The sequence below is a fragment of the Antrostomus carolinensis genome, unplaced genomic scaffold, assembly GCF_000700745.2.
Source record: "Antrostomus carolinensis isolate BGI_N321 unplaced genomic scaffold, ASM70074v2 scaffold19496, whole genome shotgun sequence".
Classification (NCBI taxonomy): domain Eukaryota; kingdom Metazoa; phylum Chordata; class Aves; order Caprimulgiformes; family Caprimulgidae; genus Antrostomus; species Antrostomus carolinensis.
The window spans coordinates 9,199-30,343 of NW_010322720.1; the positions used below are offsets into that span (position 1 = coordinate 9,199).

A 21,145-nucleotide genomic window follows, 5' to 3' on the forward strand; every position below is an offset into this window, starting at 1 on the left:
TGGTGTAGAAGTTTTGACATGGGGCTTTTGAAGACATTGGGTGGGGGGCCAGTGGCTGAACGGAGATGAGGTCCTGCAGCACAGAGGAACGGATTAGTGTGTTTCAGGGATTGCTCCTGAATAAGCTGCCAGGGCCAAGCTGTCACCTCCAACTGATTAAACCTTGTTCCAAGCAAGATCTTAAAGAGCTATTGCAGGAGGGATGGGAGTGAGAAGCATTGACGTAACGGTGGGCTACAAAGGGAATTTTGGAGAAGGAGTTAGATAGAAGGACAAAAATAAGTGAGAGGGAAAACTTTGGTCACTAAGAGAAACTCAGCATCCTTGCAAGTTTAACCCCTGACTTCCCTCTTGACTATAGGTTTGTACCTGAAATGAGCATGGCATGCAGGTGTGAAAAGAGAAGAAACAGTATGAGACTACTCAGCTCTATCAAATTGCTATGAAGCTAGAATAGTTGTCCAAGAAAGTATTGAAAGTTGTTTGGTTGAAAACAAGTTTGAGGTGAAAAAAAAAAAAGCTTTAAAGAAATAAAAAACATCAAAATTTTGACTGTCTGTAGTGTGTTTTGTTTCATTATTCAGACACATGCTTAGGTGAATTAAGCCTGTAATATCAATTCTGGTTTTTGGTCTACAGTAATATACAACTGCTACAGTAATATACAACTGCTAGCTTTGAAATTTCTAATGGCTATATCAATGTTCATACACTGATAGCTTCCTTTTTCTCTTACTTACTCTCCTTACTCCCTCCCTGCCAAAAACACATAATGAAGTAACTTCTGTGAAATAGCTTACCTTGTAGGGTATATTTAATAAAAATAGAGCGTAAAGACAACAATATTAATATCATAAATCATGCTTTTTATTAACTAAAATGAGAGATAACACAATGAAAACAGTAGCCAATAATTTTCACTTGTAGGTATCTGTTATTTCTGTTCATTATCTCTGTTACAGGAGCACAGCTGTACTGGATTGCCTTGAGTATTGTACATTGACATAGTAAGTAGCAGCTCTGACCTGCTTGCCTTGTGCTTGAAGGGTACCGCTGCTCCGGGTGAGCAGGGATCACAAGGACTGAACTGCTTTTTCACCTCAGGAGCAGTTAAATGCCAAAACAAATATGTTTTTTTTTCAGAATGGTTTATTTTATATTCTGCTGGCCAGGAAGCAAAAGATGCAAAGATCACTTTCAATATCAGGTCAAAGAGAGTTAAAAAAATGTAGAACAAGCAAAAAAAGTAATTTTGACTCATTTTGCAGTGTTTTTTTTTCCTGTTTCAGTATAGCCACTCTTGTCTCCTGCTCTTCTGTTCAAAGCTGCAATGCAGCATGACTGACTGTTCCCTCTTTCTTCCTTTCACTTTTCTAATTGCCAAGTATTCCGCTTCTATAAGGAAGAAATGATGGTGAAAATGTTGTATCTAAGCAGGTTAAGTAGTTTAATGCCTGGATACCCATTTTTATTCCCATTGAATGGGAGTTTTCTAGATTCAATCACTTCATACTGGCAATAATGATACTCAGCAACATTTAGTGCTACTGGCATTCAAAGGGCTCAGCCTATGAGCAAGGAGAATGAATGGGTTGGAAGTTCTAGGATTCTTTCAGGCACACAGGAACATTGACTGGCTGTGTTAATTGCTTGTTCTTGTGCCATTTATGCATGTTCAGGTAATCCTTTCCCTTTCCTCTTAGTTTAGTACAACTGAAATAATGTCACAGGAAGGAAATCTTTCACCGAAGGAGATTTCAAGTGCCAGGGTTTGAGAAAGCAGTAGAGGTATAAAGTGGGGACTGCGGTAATTAATACCAGGTTCTAAAAGTCCAGGCTATTCTCTTTTTCTCAGCATTGTGAAAAGATTGCTGGTTCACTATTTCATATTAGGTATTCTAAGAACACTTGCATATCATTTATATATTATTTCATAAGCTGCAGAACTCCTGTTGTGAGTCTATATTTTTATTAGTTCAAGATCTGAGCTTTTAAATGAGCCCAGACTCCCCAGCTGTTGCCTCCTTGCTGATTCATTTAATTCATATTGTTTCTTGAATTTGGACTAAGCAAGGAAGAGAAAATTTGAGTAGAGGGGTTGGGTCTGATTTTAACCTGTTTCTGTCCGTATATTCAGTGTGGGTACATGTGGCTCAAGTCATGTGCTGTAGCAGACTCGAGCCTAATCTCAATGAAGCCTTTATAAATACAGCCCCAGATGCTGTATCAGAGAAGGGTCCAGTGGCTCAATAATCATTCAGAGACACTGACTGGCACAGACTCTAGTTAGATACATTCTAGTTGAAGAACCTGTCTTACATCATGGTTGGCTTTGTTGGCCCAGTGACAGTACAGCTCACCCTGACTGGGGTGCAATGCTGGCTGCATGGAGGAGAGCAAAGAGGGTGGCTGTTCATCTTTGAAAGAAGTCATATCCAGAGATATTTCTGTTAAATCAGTGGATAGATGAAGCAAAGCTGGGAAACCTGATGGCAAGACTGAAGAAAAATACTGGGCACTCTCCTCTTTCAGCACATCTGGAAAATATGACAGCTATGGTAACATGTATATTTTTAAAACTGTATTAGAATTTACTTTAAATTCCTTTTTAATCTTAATGATTCCTCATATATCTGAAGGACTAATGTGGGCATATGTGCTAATTAAATGTAATGCTGCAATTGCTAGCTAATTTAAAATATTCAGAAGTATTTTACATCAAGTGATATTGACTTATCTGAAGCCAAACCTACCCTTGAGAACCAGTTCTCTACTTGCCAGTGATGTGAAATAAAAAAACCCCAAAATATTGCCTCTGCCCTTTGCCCTTATCAGTCCTGGGGTTTAATTCCATTGACTTTTGGCTCCTCGCTACGTAAAAATGCACCCACAGAATTCAACGTGGGGAAAACTGTATACATTCAGATTAGAGTAACAAATGTTATCAGGAAGTGGTATGAAAGCTTTGTTTCTAGCTTCTCAAAATTGCAGAAATTTTAAAAATGCTCTCAACTTACACTATTCCCAGAGCTGTACTGGGTACTGAACAGGGAGTGAATGAAAGAAGCCTCTTGCAACACTTTTCTTACTATTTACTTTCTGCCAGTATTCACTCTTCATAAATACTTGCCTACGAACAGAAGATTACTGCCAATGGAGAGAGGCATCAGATCTTTTCATTTCTGTAGCAATAAAAACAATTTCTGAATTATCTTTGGAGGGTGCTCTTGGTGAATATTAACTACCCTGTATCCTGCAGGACACCCAAAACCAATAAAGCTCCATATTAGGATTATATATTGCTAATGAGAAGTGGTAAGTGTATATACACTGTGTGGCATTGCATTGGGAAAGAAAAGTTTTTAGCTGTTAAATAGTAGAGATAATTTGTTGATACAACTGCTTCTGTATCTCTTAGTGTGAATGTAAATGACTTAATGATTGGCTTTAGTGCCGTTGCAAGATGATGTTTATAATAACACATTTCTATCAAAGTCTATGAAGAACTAATAAAACATTAATTTCTGTTCTCATGTACTTGCATCTTATGCAATTAATATCTATGGCAATATAAATTCTAATATATTTTAGAATTGAACTCTCTATTTCCATGGAGAAGGTAAAGCTGTTGCTTTCCTGCTGGAATGCTTGTCAGCAGTGCATACTTGGGATATGTGAATATCAGCCCAGTTAATGAGCAAATTACAGTATTAGTAGTCTGGCTTTGATACTGATATTGACACTTGCTAGAATGAATTGCTCTACCTTGCCATGGGAAACAGTGACAGAAAACATCAAATCTCTTGGTACCAAGTGTTGTGACTTAACTATAGGGAAAGTTTATCTTCCTATCAAAACTAGAGCTTATGTTATTGAAACTGTGTTTTTAATTCACATCAGCTGCTTTGGAGAAATTGCAGTTCATTATTAATAATTGAGCCTTGGTCATACATATTTTTTGTACCTCAATACACGATTCCCTTCTTGATGGCTGAGGAACAGCAGATTTCACAAATTACTTTAGAAATTAAATGGCTCAGATCTCTTTCCTTACGCTACTCTCTGAGCTAACATAAAGCTATCTCATTGCACTAATACAGATAGAGAGCAGCATTTCAGAAACTGTACTCCTCCAACTCTGTGGTGAGCAGAATGACAGTGATAAACCACAGGCATTGTTTCTTATCTCACCTCATCACTACCCTGTCTGCTTTATTTCTGTTAATTTTGCATTCCAGCCACAGACCATTTCAAGTTTTTTGTATTTTGTCTGTCTTTGCAGGAGTTCCTAAAATAACCACTCGAAAGTTATATTTTTTTCCTTAATATTACCTACAGGGAATAAACAAGACTAGGTTTTCTTATGGCATGAGAATAAGTTATTTTCCCCAGGTATACCATATAACATGACACGAATGCTTTTCCCACTATCAGGATGTTTCAGAATGGATAAGTTGAAGTCTTGGATTCGAATGTAAGCCAAGGCGATGTGAATAAGCAGTGTTCAATCCAGTGTAGCCAGCCAAAGTAAACAATGGGCTCTTTCTGTTTAGCCTAGGTCACTTGTTGGAAACCCCTAAAGCTAATTCTGTCTTTCAGAATATAATTTTCTTATCTCCACAGCTGTTGTGCCCTATGATGTGTCCTACTTCATGGCTCTTCATTCAAAATGGTGCAAATCTGTTGTGTGAGATTCTCTCACTGAGTGTATTGTGTATATACTCTGTAATGAGACCAACCTATATGGAGCCCTGCCAACTTCATTATCACTGATACTGCTCACAACTGTGGCATTTTAGTGTCAGGACAACTGATTGCACAATTTAGCATGGCAGATACACTATAAAACCTTTTATGATTAAGTTTGAGACCTAGTTTGGAGAATAGTCAAGGAAATAACTGTGTCAGAAAGTGCACAGTGGAATTCCATTAGCACAGTCACAGCTAACGTGGGAGCTGTTTTTGTGGGAGACATGGAGTTGAGTTTGCTCACACAGAGTTCTGCAGTCAGGGACTGGTGGTCAGAGCCAAACTATTTTTCCACAAGCTCTCAGAGGTGATGTATAAGAGAGGTTCATGGACACCCGATATCTCTTTGTTAGTTGCTCTTATGAGGAATTGCATACAAAGCCATTTTAGGATCAGATCTGCTTATCAACAGATGAAGCCTAGAAAGAGGAGGGTTAGTCATTAGCTGTCTAGTATGAAAGACTGAGTATCACAATCAGAAAGTTTGTATTCTCTTCTGGTGCTTTGTCATGCTATATATACTTCTCTGTCTGTCCTCTCTTATTTATTGTCACTTGTTACTTCAGACAAGCCTTGTCTGCCAGGGACAAGGCAAAGGCAAAAATACCTAGCTCTCCCCCACCCCAAACAAACAAACAACCCCTTGGACATCCTTTAGTTGATGCTCAAAACCAAGAAGCAATCTCTAACTTTCCTATATGCTATGAACTCTTCTGATGAAGCAGATATCCAAGTCCACAAGATTGCCAGGGCCAAAACCCTTGCATAATTTCATATTGCTAGCGTCTGAAAATGGAGCTGTTGGCCAGTGGGCAGTCCTTGTAACACTAGTAAGTGCTTCTAAGGTGAATGCTAGTCATGATTTCATTGTTGGTGGCTTCTGTCTTGCTCTAACAGGACACAACAATGCAATCAATGTTGGGTTTATCTATCTTATTCCTGTCCTGTCCTTGTCGCTAGATTGCAAACATATTTTTCTCCTCTAAAGGTTTTTACCTTACCAACGTTGCAAATGCAGTGCTGCTTACTGCTCTTTCTGTGATCTTACCAACTTCCAAATGTCATTGTTTCTTGATTTCATGCTGTTGAATGCCAGGGAGTGTTGCTAGTGTAAGCAGCATTTGAAACAATAAGGTGAGGAGGTGCTAAACAATAACCTGCTGTTACTTATGGGAGGTGAAAACCATGGTGGAAGCACAGGTCAAAGACTCTGTATGGATCTTTATGCAATGTTTGATTCATTCATGACCAATGCATGGTTTCATAGAAAAAAACATTATTAGTCCATATTATCACAAAACTACTGTGTATTTTTGCCTTGATTAGTCTGTGGTGTGGTGCTTGCATAGAAATTATCTTAAAGGACTACATGCTGTTAAATGGAGATGAAGTTAATGTAACCTGGAAGTGCTTGTGTCTTCAGAAAAGAACAACGTTTTTTAGTGTAGTGTTGTAGGCAGTAATGTTGGGAAGTCCAAAGCAACCTCAGGCACTTGGGCTCCTGTTCCTCACTGATGTTTCTAGTGGAATTAGGGCTCCTGTTTCCCTTGGTGCTTTGAAAGTCACTGTTAAAGGCTCTTGAAGTTCATGGAAGTACTTTTGTGCCTTAAATATATGTTATCAGGCTGAAGTTTTCAAAATCTTGCTTGTTAAACTGTTAAAAATGTTGGATGAATATGTAAACATGTCAAAAATGTCGGGCTAAAATTTAATACTAAATTTTCAGGTATTAATACGAAGTAAGCCTCTTAAATTACCCACCTGCTACCAGGGGACGTTATATGATTGAACTTGTATTTTCAGCCGTAATAGAAAATGTCTAGAAACCAGTTTTCTTCATCCAAGGACTACATTCATTTCTAATAACATCTAGGCATTTAAACAAGCTTGTACTGGCTTATGAATAGTAATAGGCTGTACTTTTGGTTAGGATGAAGGAACATAAATCACAAAGTGTCAGGCAGCTTAGAAACCAGTATGTCCTCATGATTGTTTAATACAGTACAAAGGGAATTTCCTTCAAGCTGGTGAAATCTCGTATCCAGTCGCCCATCAATGATGCTTCAAAAAAATAAGAGAATTGTTCTTTTATGAGTCTTGGCATAAAAATTTAATGAGCAGCTGAGCTCTTTCTGAAGATGGGAAAAAAAGTGATTTATTTTTATATAGTCACTTTCCTTTAACTGTTTACTTTGTATTTCTGTATTGTTCACACTGACAAGATCTGCTGCCTTCTACATCTGTTTTTTTCTTCTAGTAATTTTGAAATCCTTTTACCTGGTTTCAGCATTTTTTATTTTATTTTTTTTTTTTTACCTTCTGTTTCAGCATATTTGGACACTGCTCTTGGAAGACATTCAGAACACAAGTCAGAGGAAGAAATGGATATATAATCAGATTTAATAGCTAGTGGATACAAAACTGCTGTTATTAAACAAAATAATAATTATAATAATTATTACTGTCATCAATAGATGTGTTGAAATGAATCTCTGTTTTGAAGAGTACAAAGATAGTGAATATATACTGATCAGAAAATCAGTCCTCAATTGGAATCAGATACTATTTATGTTATTTATTATAGGTTCATCTCCTTAGCACGTTATTTTGCTCTTAAAGGAATTAAATCTTATGGCTTAGCGTGCATTTGCAGTGTCATAGTATAATTCCTGTGAGAACTATGAATTTGATTTTTGTTTAATTTCTCAGATTTAAACAAATACACTTTAATCTTAGTTTTCTTACTTTACAAGGAGACAGGAGACAAAAGAACAAGAAGAGCCTCAAACCTCCAATTCTGTCGGCATTTGCTCTTAATGTCAAATGTCTTAATTTCAAATTAATTAAATCTCTGGTCTAATGTGACATGTTTTCCAAAAGTACACTGCTGCATGAATATAGTGTGATCATGCTTGTGCATTGTTTGTTTTTTGCTGTTAGTAGAAATGCTTTAAGGCCTAGATATGTCAAAGAATGTGTCTCTACTTCAAGGCATTCCTTGGCATATCCATCAGTCCCAGTGCTTTAAGAGCTGCCTCAAAACAGTCATCAGACCAGCAGATACCCAAGGGATTATGTCAGATAAGATGTGACTAGCTGAAATATGCAGTCATTGAAACTCAGCTGGCTTCTTGAATTTCTTGTATGCCCAGATATGCATGTGCTTCTCTATTTATTTATGTTTAGATGACAGCAGTGAAGTACCTCCTGGACATGAATCCTGTATGCATCTTGATAACAAACATTAAGTCCTGGACAGTGTAGCTGTGAACTTTGCTGTTCAGCTCTCCCAGGTGACACGTGTTGGATGTCATAACCAGGCCTGTGACTTTACGTGGCAACAGAACCCTCTCAGCCAGCAGTTTATTGCTTCTACCTACTGTCAGACTGAAGCTTACTTTAAGGACTGAAAGTAATATAATGGACTTTAGGACTCTCAGTTGAAATTTGGAAACAAAGTTGCTTATATTATCTAGAAATCAACCTTTATTTTTCTAGTTGAAGAGAAAAATTGTAAGATGAACTTTTCATATATGAAGTGTTTTATTTACTGGAAATGGTCATCTTTAGAAATGTTTCCATCTTTCACGTCTTGCAAAAGCTATTTTTTTTTAAACTTAAAGATATAAGTTTTCATTTTGAAATGAACTGAAATGAACTGTTTTGATACTTCTGAAATTCACCTTACACATTCTTTGGAGAGCAGGGTCAGACTCTGAATTTGCAGAAGCTAAGTATAATAGTAAATATTCTCCTTGGAACACTATACTCCTTAAGTTTCCAGAAGAATCTAGATGTCCATGTAGATCAGAAAGGGAAACATAACTATTGGTACAAGTGGCAAGACTGTTTTTGACTTGTTTGATCCTCAGATTTTGTTGTTTTCCTTTAGGAAAAAGAGGTCAATTGAGCACTCTGGAGTAGAGGAAATTTTGTACCTTCTGTCTAGTGGGAGTCTGAGTGTGTAGTAGTGTGTGCTGGGGACTTAGGAGACTGTAGCTAATGCAGAGATTGGAGTCTACAATGAGAAAACAAAGAACAGCTGGTCAGTCCCCAGAAGGGATTACAGGAAGGATTTCCTAAGACCCAGAAGACTGGATAAGGCTTGTTGTTGTTTAGGAAATAGCTGACCTGGCTAGATTTGAGCACTTGTCTTCACAGAGGGGGGTTGCATATGTATGGTTTAATTTTGCTCTGCTTTACTACTTGATTTGAGCATTTTCTGTTTACAAAATCAATTGTTGTAGCTGTTAATTGTATAAAAGTTGGCTTTGGAGGCATTTAAAGTCCTTGGCTTTGGGAAATTTGCAGTAAAAAAAAGCTTTGGGCCACTATACCTGTGTTCTCTCTCCATGGGCTTATTAGGTAAGACCAATCTGCAGAAAACTGGTCCCTGTGTCTTCTCTCAGCAGACATTCTTTCAGTCCTCGTAAAGTAGCCCTGAAATAAGTAATGTGAAGTAAAGGCAAAACTTCCCAGGAAGTCTGATATGGCTTCAAAGCTAAGAAGAGTTAAAGGACAGTGAAGGACTCCATCAAAAAAGGACTATGGTTGAAACAGAGACAATTTATGTAGTCCTAAAAAGCTTTTGAAACTTCTTACTACAGTCAAAGATCACAGTTCCTGCTGCTTCTTTCAGTACTGGACAAAAGGTACCTGCAGGAAGAATTTGCTTTCTATATATTCCTTTCCTTTGGGGAAGGACTTTTCATAAGGGCAGTTAATGACAAAACAAGGAGAAATGGGTTTAAGCTGAAAGAGGGGAGGTTTAGATTAGATATTAGGAAGAAGTTCTTCACTGTGAGGGTGGTCAGACACTGGAACAGGTTGCCCAAGGAAGTTGTGGATGCCCCCTCCCTGGAAGTGTTCAAGGCCAGGTTGGATGAAGCTTTGAGCAACCTGATCTAGTGGAAGGTGTCCCTGCTGATGGCAGGGGGGTTGGAACTGGATGAGCTTTAAGGTCCCTTCCAACCCAAACCATTCTATGATTCTATGATAACAATGTAACCTCAACATTTTATTTTCATGCTCTTTTTCCAAAATCACAAGACTGTGGGGTTTGGTTGGTTGGTTTGTTGTTTTATTTTGTTTATTTGTTTAAGAGAGCTCAATGAGGTGAGAATGAAATTAAAACAGTCAGTTTTGGTAGAATGAGACATTTCTGGTACAGCTAGAATCTTTTTAAGCTTAACAGCCAAATCAAAATACTGGCAATCTGAAAAAGGAAAAAACGTATTTCTATGTGCCCATCCTGTTTTAGGAGTAAGGCTCTTTTGGAAATCTTCTCTAAGGTTATCTGTTCTTTCTGTCAGTAGAAGGAATTGTCTGGGCTGCTTCTTTCTCCCTGCTTTGTGATCCTGCTATATAACTGTCATACTTCAAAGTCTGGATCTTGACATTTGAAAGATGCATTCTGTATTCGAAATCTGGTATATAATTTCTTCAGTGTGAAACATCCACTAAGTGATTTTTCTAATCCTACAATATTCTCTGCACACTTTTCCCACAAAAAATAAAATGAAAATTTATTCTCCATAGTAAAATTTATGGAGCTTTTATAAAGTTGTAGAATATACCCTTTTAAAAATCATTTTCCTAAGGGTGTATTTATGAAGGTTATGCATGCTATACCATATTTAACTTTGGGAGAAGTTTTAAATCAGCTGGACTCTTCTGGGTTTTTTGGTCATCATTTCAAATTGGGGGAAAAAATTATATCTTTAATTGTTATTTTCAGTTTTACAGAATTTTTGGATCCATTCCAGCGGGTTATCCAGCCAGAAGAGATCTGGCTGTATAAAAATCCTTTGGTGCAATCAGACAACATACCTACACGTCTTATGTTTGTAAGTACTAAAGGTTTATTGGTCATTTGATATCTGTAAACTAAGTACCCTTCCATTTGATAAGCAGTAGGAAAGCTTTCAGAAGTATAGGATGTTTCTTTAATTCTAATGACAATTGTTTTCCAAACCAGGCATGACCAAAATGTAGGAAATTGTGGGCAGTTTCTAAAAATCAGCATTACCAGATGACTGAATTTATGAATGTTGATTTTACACTTTAAGATTGAAACTAGTGTCAACTTACGTGGATGTTAGAGAAATTATTAGAAAAGCTTTCTGAATTAACTGGTTGGGTGACCTGACAAAAACTTGCCATGCTCTTATTAGATTAAATGCTTAAATTTTGAAATATGATTTGTTTTAGGCGTGCTAGGCACTGAGATATTTGCCTCCAAATACTTTTTTTTTTTCCCATATAGATGAAACCTTTGTTTAGCTTCTGCCTACAAGTGTACCAAATATATCGTAGAGCTGCTCTGCCGTCACCATTCTTTGTGCTCTCCCCAGCACAGCTCATGTTGACGTGCAGACTGCTTGATTTTGGTGGTTTATCTGGTTATCAAAATCCATGGTTTTGATAACTTCACTACCAATGATTAACAATCATAATAATCTACACATAGGAGTGCAGTAAGACAGACCACTACAGCAATGCTAAGAAATTATGGGTATAGTTCAGGCTATTAAAACAAGTAGGTCAGTTTTTGCAAAAGCTTCATCAAAGTGGTGATTTTGCAGGAATGGTCATGGCAGAGGAGGTCAAATCTTAATACCCTTACATCAAAGCACCTTTTCCTGTGTCTTCAGTGAAACCAGGATTTTACTTTTCAGATTAAGGCTTGAATTAAGGATAAATGCAAAGCAGCTATGTAATCAGTCTTCAGGTTTTTTTGGGGGTTTTTTTTGAAAGGCTCAGGCCTTCAGTTACAGAAACTTTAAATTAAGCAAGGAACAACTTGAAGATGCTTCCTACTTATGAGGTAACAATATATCCCAGCCTTCTAAAACAGAGGCTGAAGGCCTGGTTTTAGATTTGCCAATATGTTGTGTATATTGCATTAAGAAGAAGCTGTATTAAGGACTTTTTCAGCTGAATGGGTGAAAATGCATGTTTTTCCTGAAATGGAAGACAGCTGTGTAAAAAGGAAAAACAAACCACAAACCCAAGCATTAAACTGTTGCACTAGGAAAGACTCTGAGTTTAATTCTGGCATTTTTTTCTTATGCTGAGCATTACCTTGCTATGTGGTTTGACTGATCTGTGTTTACAACTGAAGAGTTCAATGACCAATAGTGAATCATTGTACAGGGGTTGCTGCTGTGGTGAAACTAATTTTGAAACCAGTTGGGATAACCATTGGTCTATCCTCTCTTCTCTAGGTAGTATCCTCTGGGAAGCACAATTCTGGGGTGTAAGTGTAACACATTTCCCTGTTAACCGCTTCCTATAGAACCAGCTTTTGGTATACAACATGGCAAGTAGAACTTCCAGGCAGCTCTGAGTCAGTAACGTTTGTATAGTCTGTGTTGTCTTTCTGTCTCAGACCATTGACAACTCAGTATCTCAGTGAACAGCTTCTTAAATTAATAAATGTGGATAATTTCTAAAGTTTTTTCTTATTTCTTCAATTAAAAAGAACCAATTCTAGCACTGTTTACAAGCTTTCATTATGTAAAGAATTTCTTGCTGCTAGTGTTGTACTCTGATATTGAAACATATGGCTATGGCTTACCAGAAAGCAATCTCTAGGACTTTATGAAGTATTAGATTGTTTTATATGCCTGGAGATTTTAATTCAAGAGAAATGTGAATACTCCAAACCCAGATCCAAATTAGGCAAAGCTGACTTCTGCATGGGTAGCAAGGAAGCCACAAGGACTGTAAAGGCCTGAGCCTTGTTCTATATCTCTGTCAGTGAATACTGCTTGTCTTGGAAAGTGTAAGGTGCTGTCAACTTCTTTTGAATGAATGGAAGTACGTGGGAGTCCCTATAACTTTAGCATATCTCTAGCTTGCCAGGATGAATAATGAATGAGAGAGATTTTGTCCATGTTTCACAAAAGCAAGGCAATGTTGGAATATTTCACTGCTGGAAAAGAAAACATTACTGAAATGTAGCTGAGGAGAGTGTTGCTCATTAGACTGTTGCCAAATCTGTTATGGATCTGAGCCACAGAATCTTTTTGCAAAATGAAGAAGTCTTTAAAAAGCCAAACTTTCTTTATATGTGCATTTTGCTGCAGAATTAAAAATACCTTCCAGCTAGTGCCTTTGTGTAAGGAACAGCAATATACTGCAAACATGAATAGTTCTTCGTATCTCTCAAAAATGCACATGCTTGTGAAATATGAGGAAATCTGCGGTTTTACCAGATTCCTAAAGATTGATTGTGAAGTGGCTTGAAACAAGCTGCCACTGGAGTTCTATTCTTTGTTGATATTTTCTGCTGCTCCTGCTTGTTTAAAAGATTTCTAACTCCATCAAACCATCACTATAAGCCTGTCAGCCTGGCTATACTTCTACATCTTCTTCAACAATGGAATGCAGATATCCTTCTTCTTTTCTGGGAGCAATCCTTACTTTTTCGAATGAAACTAATAATTCTGGGTTTTGTTTTAACCATTTTTTATTTCACACTCTGTCTCTGAAAGCAGAATTTATACTATTGCTGAGGATAGAGAGAAGTGAACATTTCTGGAGCAGTGACATGGCACTGGCATCCTAACTTTTGAATCTCTCACACACTGTAGACAGAAGGAAGTTTTAAGTGGCAATGTTGCATCTTTTGGCACAAAACCTGGTGCCTACCTTTCTAAATGTAAAAAAGGGGAGCAAACTCCAGACTGTGTTTTAATCTGCATGGCTCACTGAGTTAGATAATATTTTGCGAATGCAGGTGAGGGGAATCTGGTCCAAGGTGCACTACCAAAAGAACAAATACAGTGCATTTTCATGTTGTTCCCTACTCAGGTATTCTAAAAGCGTAAAATGAGGACTGGGATTAATCTGTATTATAAAAAGAAGAGAGTCACACATCTTTTGTCATAACATGCCTGTTCTGTCTCTGTTTTTTATTTCAGTGAGGCTGTTCAAGAAGTAAGGCTCTGTTCAGCCTCAGTATCAAGATAGCATAATCTTACTTAAGCCCCTTGTGCCATTTACTGTTTAATTTTCACCTTGTTTTTTAAAAAAAACAGTAATTTTCACTTTTCTTCATGAGAATAAATGCTTTTGAAAGACTTTGATTTGTTTTTTAACAAATATGAGTGTGGAGAGGTTTGCAGATTCCAGGAAGGAATTTTTTAAGTTAAACCAGAACCAGCAAGAAGCATAAATGAACTACCTTGCCTACAAGTTGCATTTTACCTCTGCAATTGAAGGTCTTAAACAGAAGGGATGATGGAAGGACCAGTTGGAAACAAAATCATAGTTTCTGTGGCAAGATACTAATGAAAAACTCCCTGGTACTGTGCTTGGGAGAAACTGATATGCCTCTCTGGAGAAAGACAATAAATATCTGCTCTGGAAGGACAGACTGCGGTTTACAGACACTACACAGAGTAGGATGCTTTTGAGATAGCTGGCACATTTACAGTGAATCATCAACCATATTCCAAATTGCTCTGTAATAATGGAGATGCTGTTCATGGAAATCATGTGTGTGCATTGATGTGCAGATGCCATTTCAGGTTCCTTGTAGGAGGAGTCTTGTCCTACAAGCACTGACAATAAAAGAATACGGTTTTGCCTAACCAGTGAGTATACTTGTAGATGCTCAGGTGATGTTTTTCTGGTTTTGAACAAAATCAAGCAGTTGGCTCTACATCCAAACACTTGTAAATTAAAGAATCATAGAAATGTGATCTTAATGCATTCAAGAACGAGAGTTAAAAAGAAAATCAAAAGTAAAATAAGAACATTTTAAAATGTCAGGTAGTTAGTGCTGGAGTCTGTTATATTGAATAGTGTCTTACTGAGAGCACAGCCTAGATGGGCTGCCTTCTGGAGCAATGCTTAGGGTGGAAAAAATATCCACAGATCAGTGTACAAGTTTTGTTGACTTTATAGACTGTTGCTTTTTCATTTATGAAGCTGACATTTTAAATGCAGCTCCAGGCAATTACAAATCAATTATAACCCACAGTTATATTACAGCTTTAATGTGTTTGTTGCCCTGTAGTCGCAAAGACAAATCATTCCACTTTGCTTAAGGTCAGGAGCTTGATAAAGATCATTCAACCTTCCAGTTTAAATGGAGCTAACTGGAACTAATTATTAATCAGTTGGACTGAAAAGGAATTGATGCTCTCACTTTATATTTGTTCCCTTACAGGCAATTTCATTCCTTACACCACTAGCAGTCATTTTTGTGGTGAAAATAATCCGACGAACAGACAAGACTGAAATTAAAGAGGCTTTCCTAGGTAATGTATGTCATACTTCAATATGGAAAATATGTGATAGCTCTCAGAGATTGTTTCCAATTGTAGTCTAAACCTTGAAGAAAACCCATCTCTATTACAGTCCATTACAGTAGTTTTCAGTGCAGTTAGACTTGCAAGGCATCTCACAAAAGTATTTGTTTTTATGTATGTTTCTAAATGCACAAACTCTGTGCCTTAATTCCACAATCTAGCTAGCAAGGGCCAGAATTTGATCAGCAAAGACAAGACCATCTCAGAGACTGTTCAGATGTATATTTTTCTGTCACAACCAATCTATTACTTTCCTCTAATTTATACTTGCAGCTATTTTAAATTAAGGGTTTGACTTGGCAGTCCTGTGAGACTCAGCTGCTTAGTGTAAGGAATTACTCCTCTCATTGTTTTCTCTGACCTTCTGGAGTTTACTGTTCCCCATTGCAAAATCCTCATGGCTTTTCTAGTCACAAGCTGATGTTTCATCTTAAAGTGCCAGGGGAATTAGATGTGCACTTAATCCTGGGCTGTGAACTACTATGGCTGTGTTATGCGTGATGTGTAATTACAGTTGTAGGCAGCAACTTTGAGCAGAGGAGCAGGTAGACAGTGGGGATGGTAAGTCTTAAATTGTTCCAGCTAATTCTGGCTGCGCATATCTTTTGGAATCTTGGTGGTACATGCTCAGATCCTTTTTACATAGATATTGCCAGAGACTAAAATTGACTAAAGCACTTTCACTGGCAGATGATGCTTTGAAGCCCTAAGAACTGCGAATATTTTTGTTGGCAGTATGTTTGACATATACCTAATTCTGAAAATCTGTTTTACTGGCTAATTTGCACTGTAGTTTATTGTCCCTTAGACTGTAAGATCAAGCCAATGCTCAACCTTGCCTTAGCCAGATAGGATGTAAATGGCACTATGTATCTGCTTTTAAAAATTATTTTTAAACAAGGCTGGTTCCTATAACTTGTTCTTTCTCCAGTTGCTCTAACACAAGTGAGAAAAGATCCTAGTTTTGTTTTGGCTGCTGCCAGTCATTTGTAGTAAGTTCTGAAATGTTTATAGTGATATTTTACTAACAAGTCCATTCAGTAGAAATAAATCTGATTCATAAAATGCATAAAGTCACAGTTCTAAGTTTGTTTCTGTTGTTTGAGAAGGAAAGGAGCTTTGTATTAATTTCTCCCTCATTTATTCTCACCTTTTTTTCTAAAGAGACATTAATTTTTTTCTGCTATTCTTGCCTTCTGTTTTGATTCCCTCTCGAATGTCCAGGAGAAAACCTGACAGCTTCCTCAGTACTATTTTTGCTACTCAGACTTTAAGGAAACCCTATCCTGTTCTGCAGTATATCCCTGTTCAGTATATGCCATAAATGTGGAACTTCTTGTGGTTTAATTATGTTAAAGTGTGCTGTACATTAATATGATCCAGTATGTTAATGTGTCCGGTGTTGTGAAGTTGATGTGAAGATTTATTAACTGTGGTGAAGCTTTGCAGATTTGCTGAGATCTGGTACATAATGTTCATAATGAATGATCAGAAAGTCCTCCAAATGGTGAATTTCTTTAGGCATCATGTGTATAAGAGATCAAAGGTTAAAAGGATGTGAAAATGCTTTGCCCCTCATATATAGCCGTTAAGATAAAGAAGGTGACTCAGTGCATATAGGGTAAAGTGTAGTGAGCTTCCTAATGTAGGTGCCCTTAATCCTTCCCCTGGAAGTTCCTACATCTCTCTACTGACAAGATTATATGACTTTTGGTTGACAGTATGAATCTTTCCCAAAGGGAACAAAATGAAAGCACGTGCAATTTGATTATCAGTTTACGTTCACACAACTGCTACTTGGATTGCCATTGTAAGGAATGTGCATCAGTGAAAGCATGGTTCAATCAGGTGTGCATTGAACAATCAAGACCAAGCTCAATGAAAAGAGTGAACTTTACTGCATGTCTCAGAAAGCAGATATCTCTACACTTCCCATTTAAAAAGGAGAAGGTAGTGCTGTGACGTTGCTGGCCATACGCATTTGACTTTGTGGAAAATTTCAGTTCACCATATGATCTCCATAAATAATTGAGAGAAAACAATTGAGAAGAAAAAGAGAATGTGGGATTGAGTGGTCACTGTGAACATAGGTGTTGGAAGTGGAAGACTTTTTTTGAACGCTATCAGTATCTCTAGGATTGAATTGTTCTTTTATTTTTGCTGGCAGCTATTGCTATTGTCTGAAAAAACCCTTGTTTTTGATTTGATGGAGGACCTCTTTTTTTAACTTAAAGAAAAATAGATCCTATAACACACACATTTTTATGATCTGTAATATCCTCAGGCAAAGATTTTATGGAGACAGGATGAGTGCTGCTGAAGTGTAGCATCTGGGGCAGCAGTCCAATGAGAATATAGCTCATGTGCTGTCATAATCACAATTTATATTACTGTAACTGTTCTGCTGGAAATCAGAGATTTACCTGATAGTTTTTATTTTTTTTCTGATGAGAAATAAAATTCAGTGACTCTTGTGTTGTAACATGGAGCTATGGTGTGGGCAGCAACATTAAATCAGTTTTAATCTAAAAGCAGTGTATGCGCTGGACCCAAGTGCCACTGAAATCAAGGCAGAGATCTCCGCAGGCTTTAGATGAGGTTCTTTGGAAAGTGTAGGGACTCACCATCCAAATACAAATAAAAAAGATAATTCATTTGTACCTACTATGACAGTTCCTGCTTATTACTCCAATTTTATTAGGAAAATTGGTTAATCCTGGGAGGAAATGTAAAAAAAAAAGTCAAGATTTTTAGTCAAACTTCCACATCGTTTTGAAAGAAAAATTAAAAAAAATATCCAATTTTAGTTTTAGCCAAAAGGCAATTCTTTAGCCTGAAAGTGGACTGTTTAATTATGTCAAACTTATACGTGTATACACACACACACACACACACACACACACACGTGTATATTCCTTATGTATAAGTCTGCATAGGAATTCTCCGTGACCCAAAGAGTGTAAGATTTTTGTCTAGTAAATTGGAAAACTGATAAACATCGTACTTGATTCTCTAATAATTGTTGTCACCTGATGATTTATGTTTATGCATGATAGGAAAACTTTCCTTATGCAAATAAGATTTCTCAAGAGTAAAAGCAGAACAAAGTCATGGGATTATGATGATGCTCTGGAGTCTGTCCTTAGTCTGGATAATAAAAAAGACAGTAGGCTGAAGAGATCATTCAGTTTTCAGTCCAATGGACGTTTCGGTCTGTGAATCAAATGCTGTAATGCTGCAATTTATAACTTGTTATTTGATTATTGTTGTTCTGTTTGTTCATTCTGTTTTGTAGCTGTTTCCTTGGCTCTGGCGCTGAATGGCGTCTGCACAAATACTATTAAATTAATAGTGGGAAGGTAAGTCTTGTCATGTTATAAATTATAGCTTTAACTTTTAAGAGGGATGAAGACAGATTGACAAATACAGTACATTTCAATAAAAAGATAGCTGCTGCTCCAAAGCACGTTGAATTAGAATGGTCCCCTGTGAAGTTGTCCTTGCCCTAGTGCAGGTGTTGCCCAACTTCATTATGTGACATCCAGCTGTGGTAGGAATCTGTGCCATTGTGTTTTGTTATTTGTTTGACTGGTCAGAGAATCCAGACAAATGAGGAATTTGAAAGGAAAGGTGTGAGCTGAAATAATTTCATTAAATTGACAACACAGAAGGGAACAGTCACAGCATGTGGGAGTTCAGATGCCGGTGCCACTAGTCTGATTAAATAAGAATCAATTGAGTCTCTATATAACCCAGTGCCTGCATTGTGTGTGAAGCATATTACTGAATGTGGTATTTCCAGGTAACATCAAGATCCATGGCAGAACAATCCTTGGAGCTAAGCAATAAGTGGACTCCTAGGTGGGCCATTTTTTTAGGGAAGTGTAAATTTGAATGAGGGGCTCAAAAAAACACTAGCAAACGAAAGTCTCTGGAAAATAAATTTTTTTAGGTATTTTTTGACTCCTTATCAAAATTTTGAATAATTTAATCTGCAAAATAAATGTTTAACTTGAATTCATACACTATTTAATAGAGTCCAATGCTGCGTTTGTTGTCCACCTGTTTTGCAGCATTGAGGAAGCAGTATCTGTGCTTGTTTTCTGATGAACCCTCTCTGCTACAATACTGATGCCCTGACAATAATGATACTTGGCACTTTTATTTTAAGAGTCCCTTTGAAATATAATTAAGAATGTCTGCAGCATCTTCAGCCAGACATGAGCTCACTTTGCCTGCCCTCCAAACCAACTAGTTGCTCTATCAGCCTGTCTCTGAATCTCTCATCGTTTGCTTTGTTTCTCTACATGGTTTATTAGCTCAGGATCACTATGGGTTGTCAAGCATGGGAACAGGCTGTCCAGAGAAGTGGTGGAATCACCACGTCTGGAGGTATTTAACAAACGTGCAGATGTGCTGCTTAGGGACATGGTTTAGAGGTGGACTTGGAAGTCTTAGGTTTATGGCTGGACTTGATGAACTTAAAGGTCTTTTCCAATCAAAACTATTCTATGATTCTATGACACCAGTCAACCCTATGTTATCATTCAGCTGAGAGCAGGGTCAAAAGAACCTCACAGCTTTGTTCAATGCAGTTAGAGAGTCAGCATCAAGACTGACATTAGAATTTGGTGGTTGTTTTGGTGCCAGTCTTGTAGCCTAAGTTGTAGTCCTGTTCTCAGTTAGATGTGTTGACATGTGCAACTTTATGGGGTTGCTATGCTACTTTGCTGTCACTGGAAGTGCTGTACAAGATTGAACGCTGTAGGCAAGAGTAGCCTCTGCATGTTCATTTTCAGAGAAAACTCCCACTCCTGCTTCTGAAGCTTCCCCGAGAGAGCCCGCCTGTAAAAAAAGTGACCTTGAATTGATTATTCAAGGAAAACAAAGCATCTCTGTTGCTGTGTTAAGGCAGGAGGGAATGAACTCTGTATGTAATAAGCAGTAAATGTAATAATCTGAGGTTTATTTGTTACTACAGCTTTTATATTTTTAATATCCATGGTGTTTTTTGTAGACCGCGTCCCGATTTCTTTTACCGCTGCTTTCCAGATGGAGTAATGAACTCTGAAATGCACTGCACAGGTGATCCAGATCTGGTGTCTGAAGGCAGAAAAAGCTTTCCGAGTATCCACTCTTCCTGTAAGTTCATTTAAATGTAGTGCTTTTTTTGTAAAAAAGCTGTCATACCTATGTTTTGGAATCACTCTTTTTTTTGTTAGATCATGAACCTGATTTTTTGCTAGAGAGGCTGCACTTCTGTCTTAGGTCACCACTGCCAGAAATTTCTTTCTGGAAGTAAAATTGTGAGCCTGTGAGTCTTCCTTATCTTGAGAACCACCTGACTTCACTTAGAAGCACCATAGCAGGACTATCAGCAGAGTGAAGCACTTACTCAAGATTAAAGAAAACAGAGTGGTTCACAGGGGTTTTCAGTTCCCTAATGCAGACCTCTGTGTGCAACCTTTCTCCATATAGTAAATATTTATTTTGTTCTATTCCACTGAAGTATGAAATGGGACAAGGTATGTTTGACCTGCATCGTTTTGACAACATCTAGTTAATACCTTTCAAGTACTAGTTCTATTAAACCAAAGTTCAAGTCAGAAAGTTCAACTGCTTTTATCATTAATGTTTCTTCCTGGGAGGTTGTATGCTTGAAGGTGGAAGGGGTAGAAAGGAATACACAGAGATTATGTTCTATCATTTTGGTGCTGTTCATCCTAATGAACTGGGTACAAAGTGAGGTTCAAGAGGTCCCTATAGCACTAGAAGCTGTTGTAATATACCAGTAGAAGGATGATCCTTTCATTCCCCATTTTCCTACATTTTTGACAGTATCCACTGCTGTGGCTAAAGAAGGGATCCTTGTCTGTGTGGGTCTTGATTCTGAGAGGCTCTTATAATTCCATGTTCAGGTGTCTACTGCCACTGGAGCACTCTGTCTGACCACAGGCAGGAGTAAATGGTAGCTCTGTTCCCACCTCAAGCAAGCAGAGGAGAATAGGTAGAATGTCCTGACTTTTCTGTCAGGATGACAGCACAGAGGCAGTGTGTAATGGGAGAACACGTGT

General features: G+C 37.6%; 1 protein-coding gene across 1 annotated transcript; it reads left to right on the forward strand.

Moving 5' to 3' along the window:
- Positions 1-1,855: 1,855 nt before the first annotated feature.
- On the forward strand, positions 1,856-20,213 carry LOC104526797 (phospholipid phosphatase 4; the record flags this gene model as incomplete). The annotated part of the gene is made up of 5 exons (XM_010170348.2): positions 1,856-1,933; positions 10,493-10,595; positions 14,930-15,020; positions 18,367-18,430; positions 20,089-20,213. Coding segments are annotated over 5 exons (461 nt in total), but the record flags the coding sequence as incomplete, so codon positions are not given.
- Between the last annotated feature and the right edge of the window lie 932 nt (positions 20,214-21,145).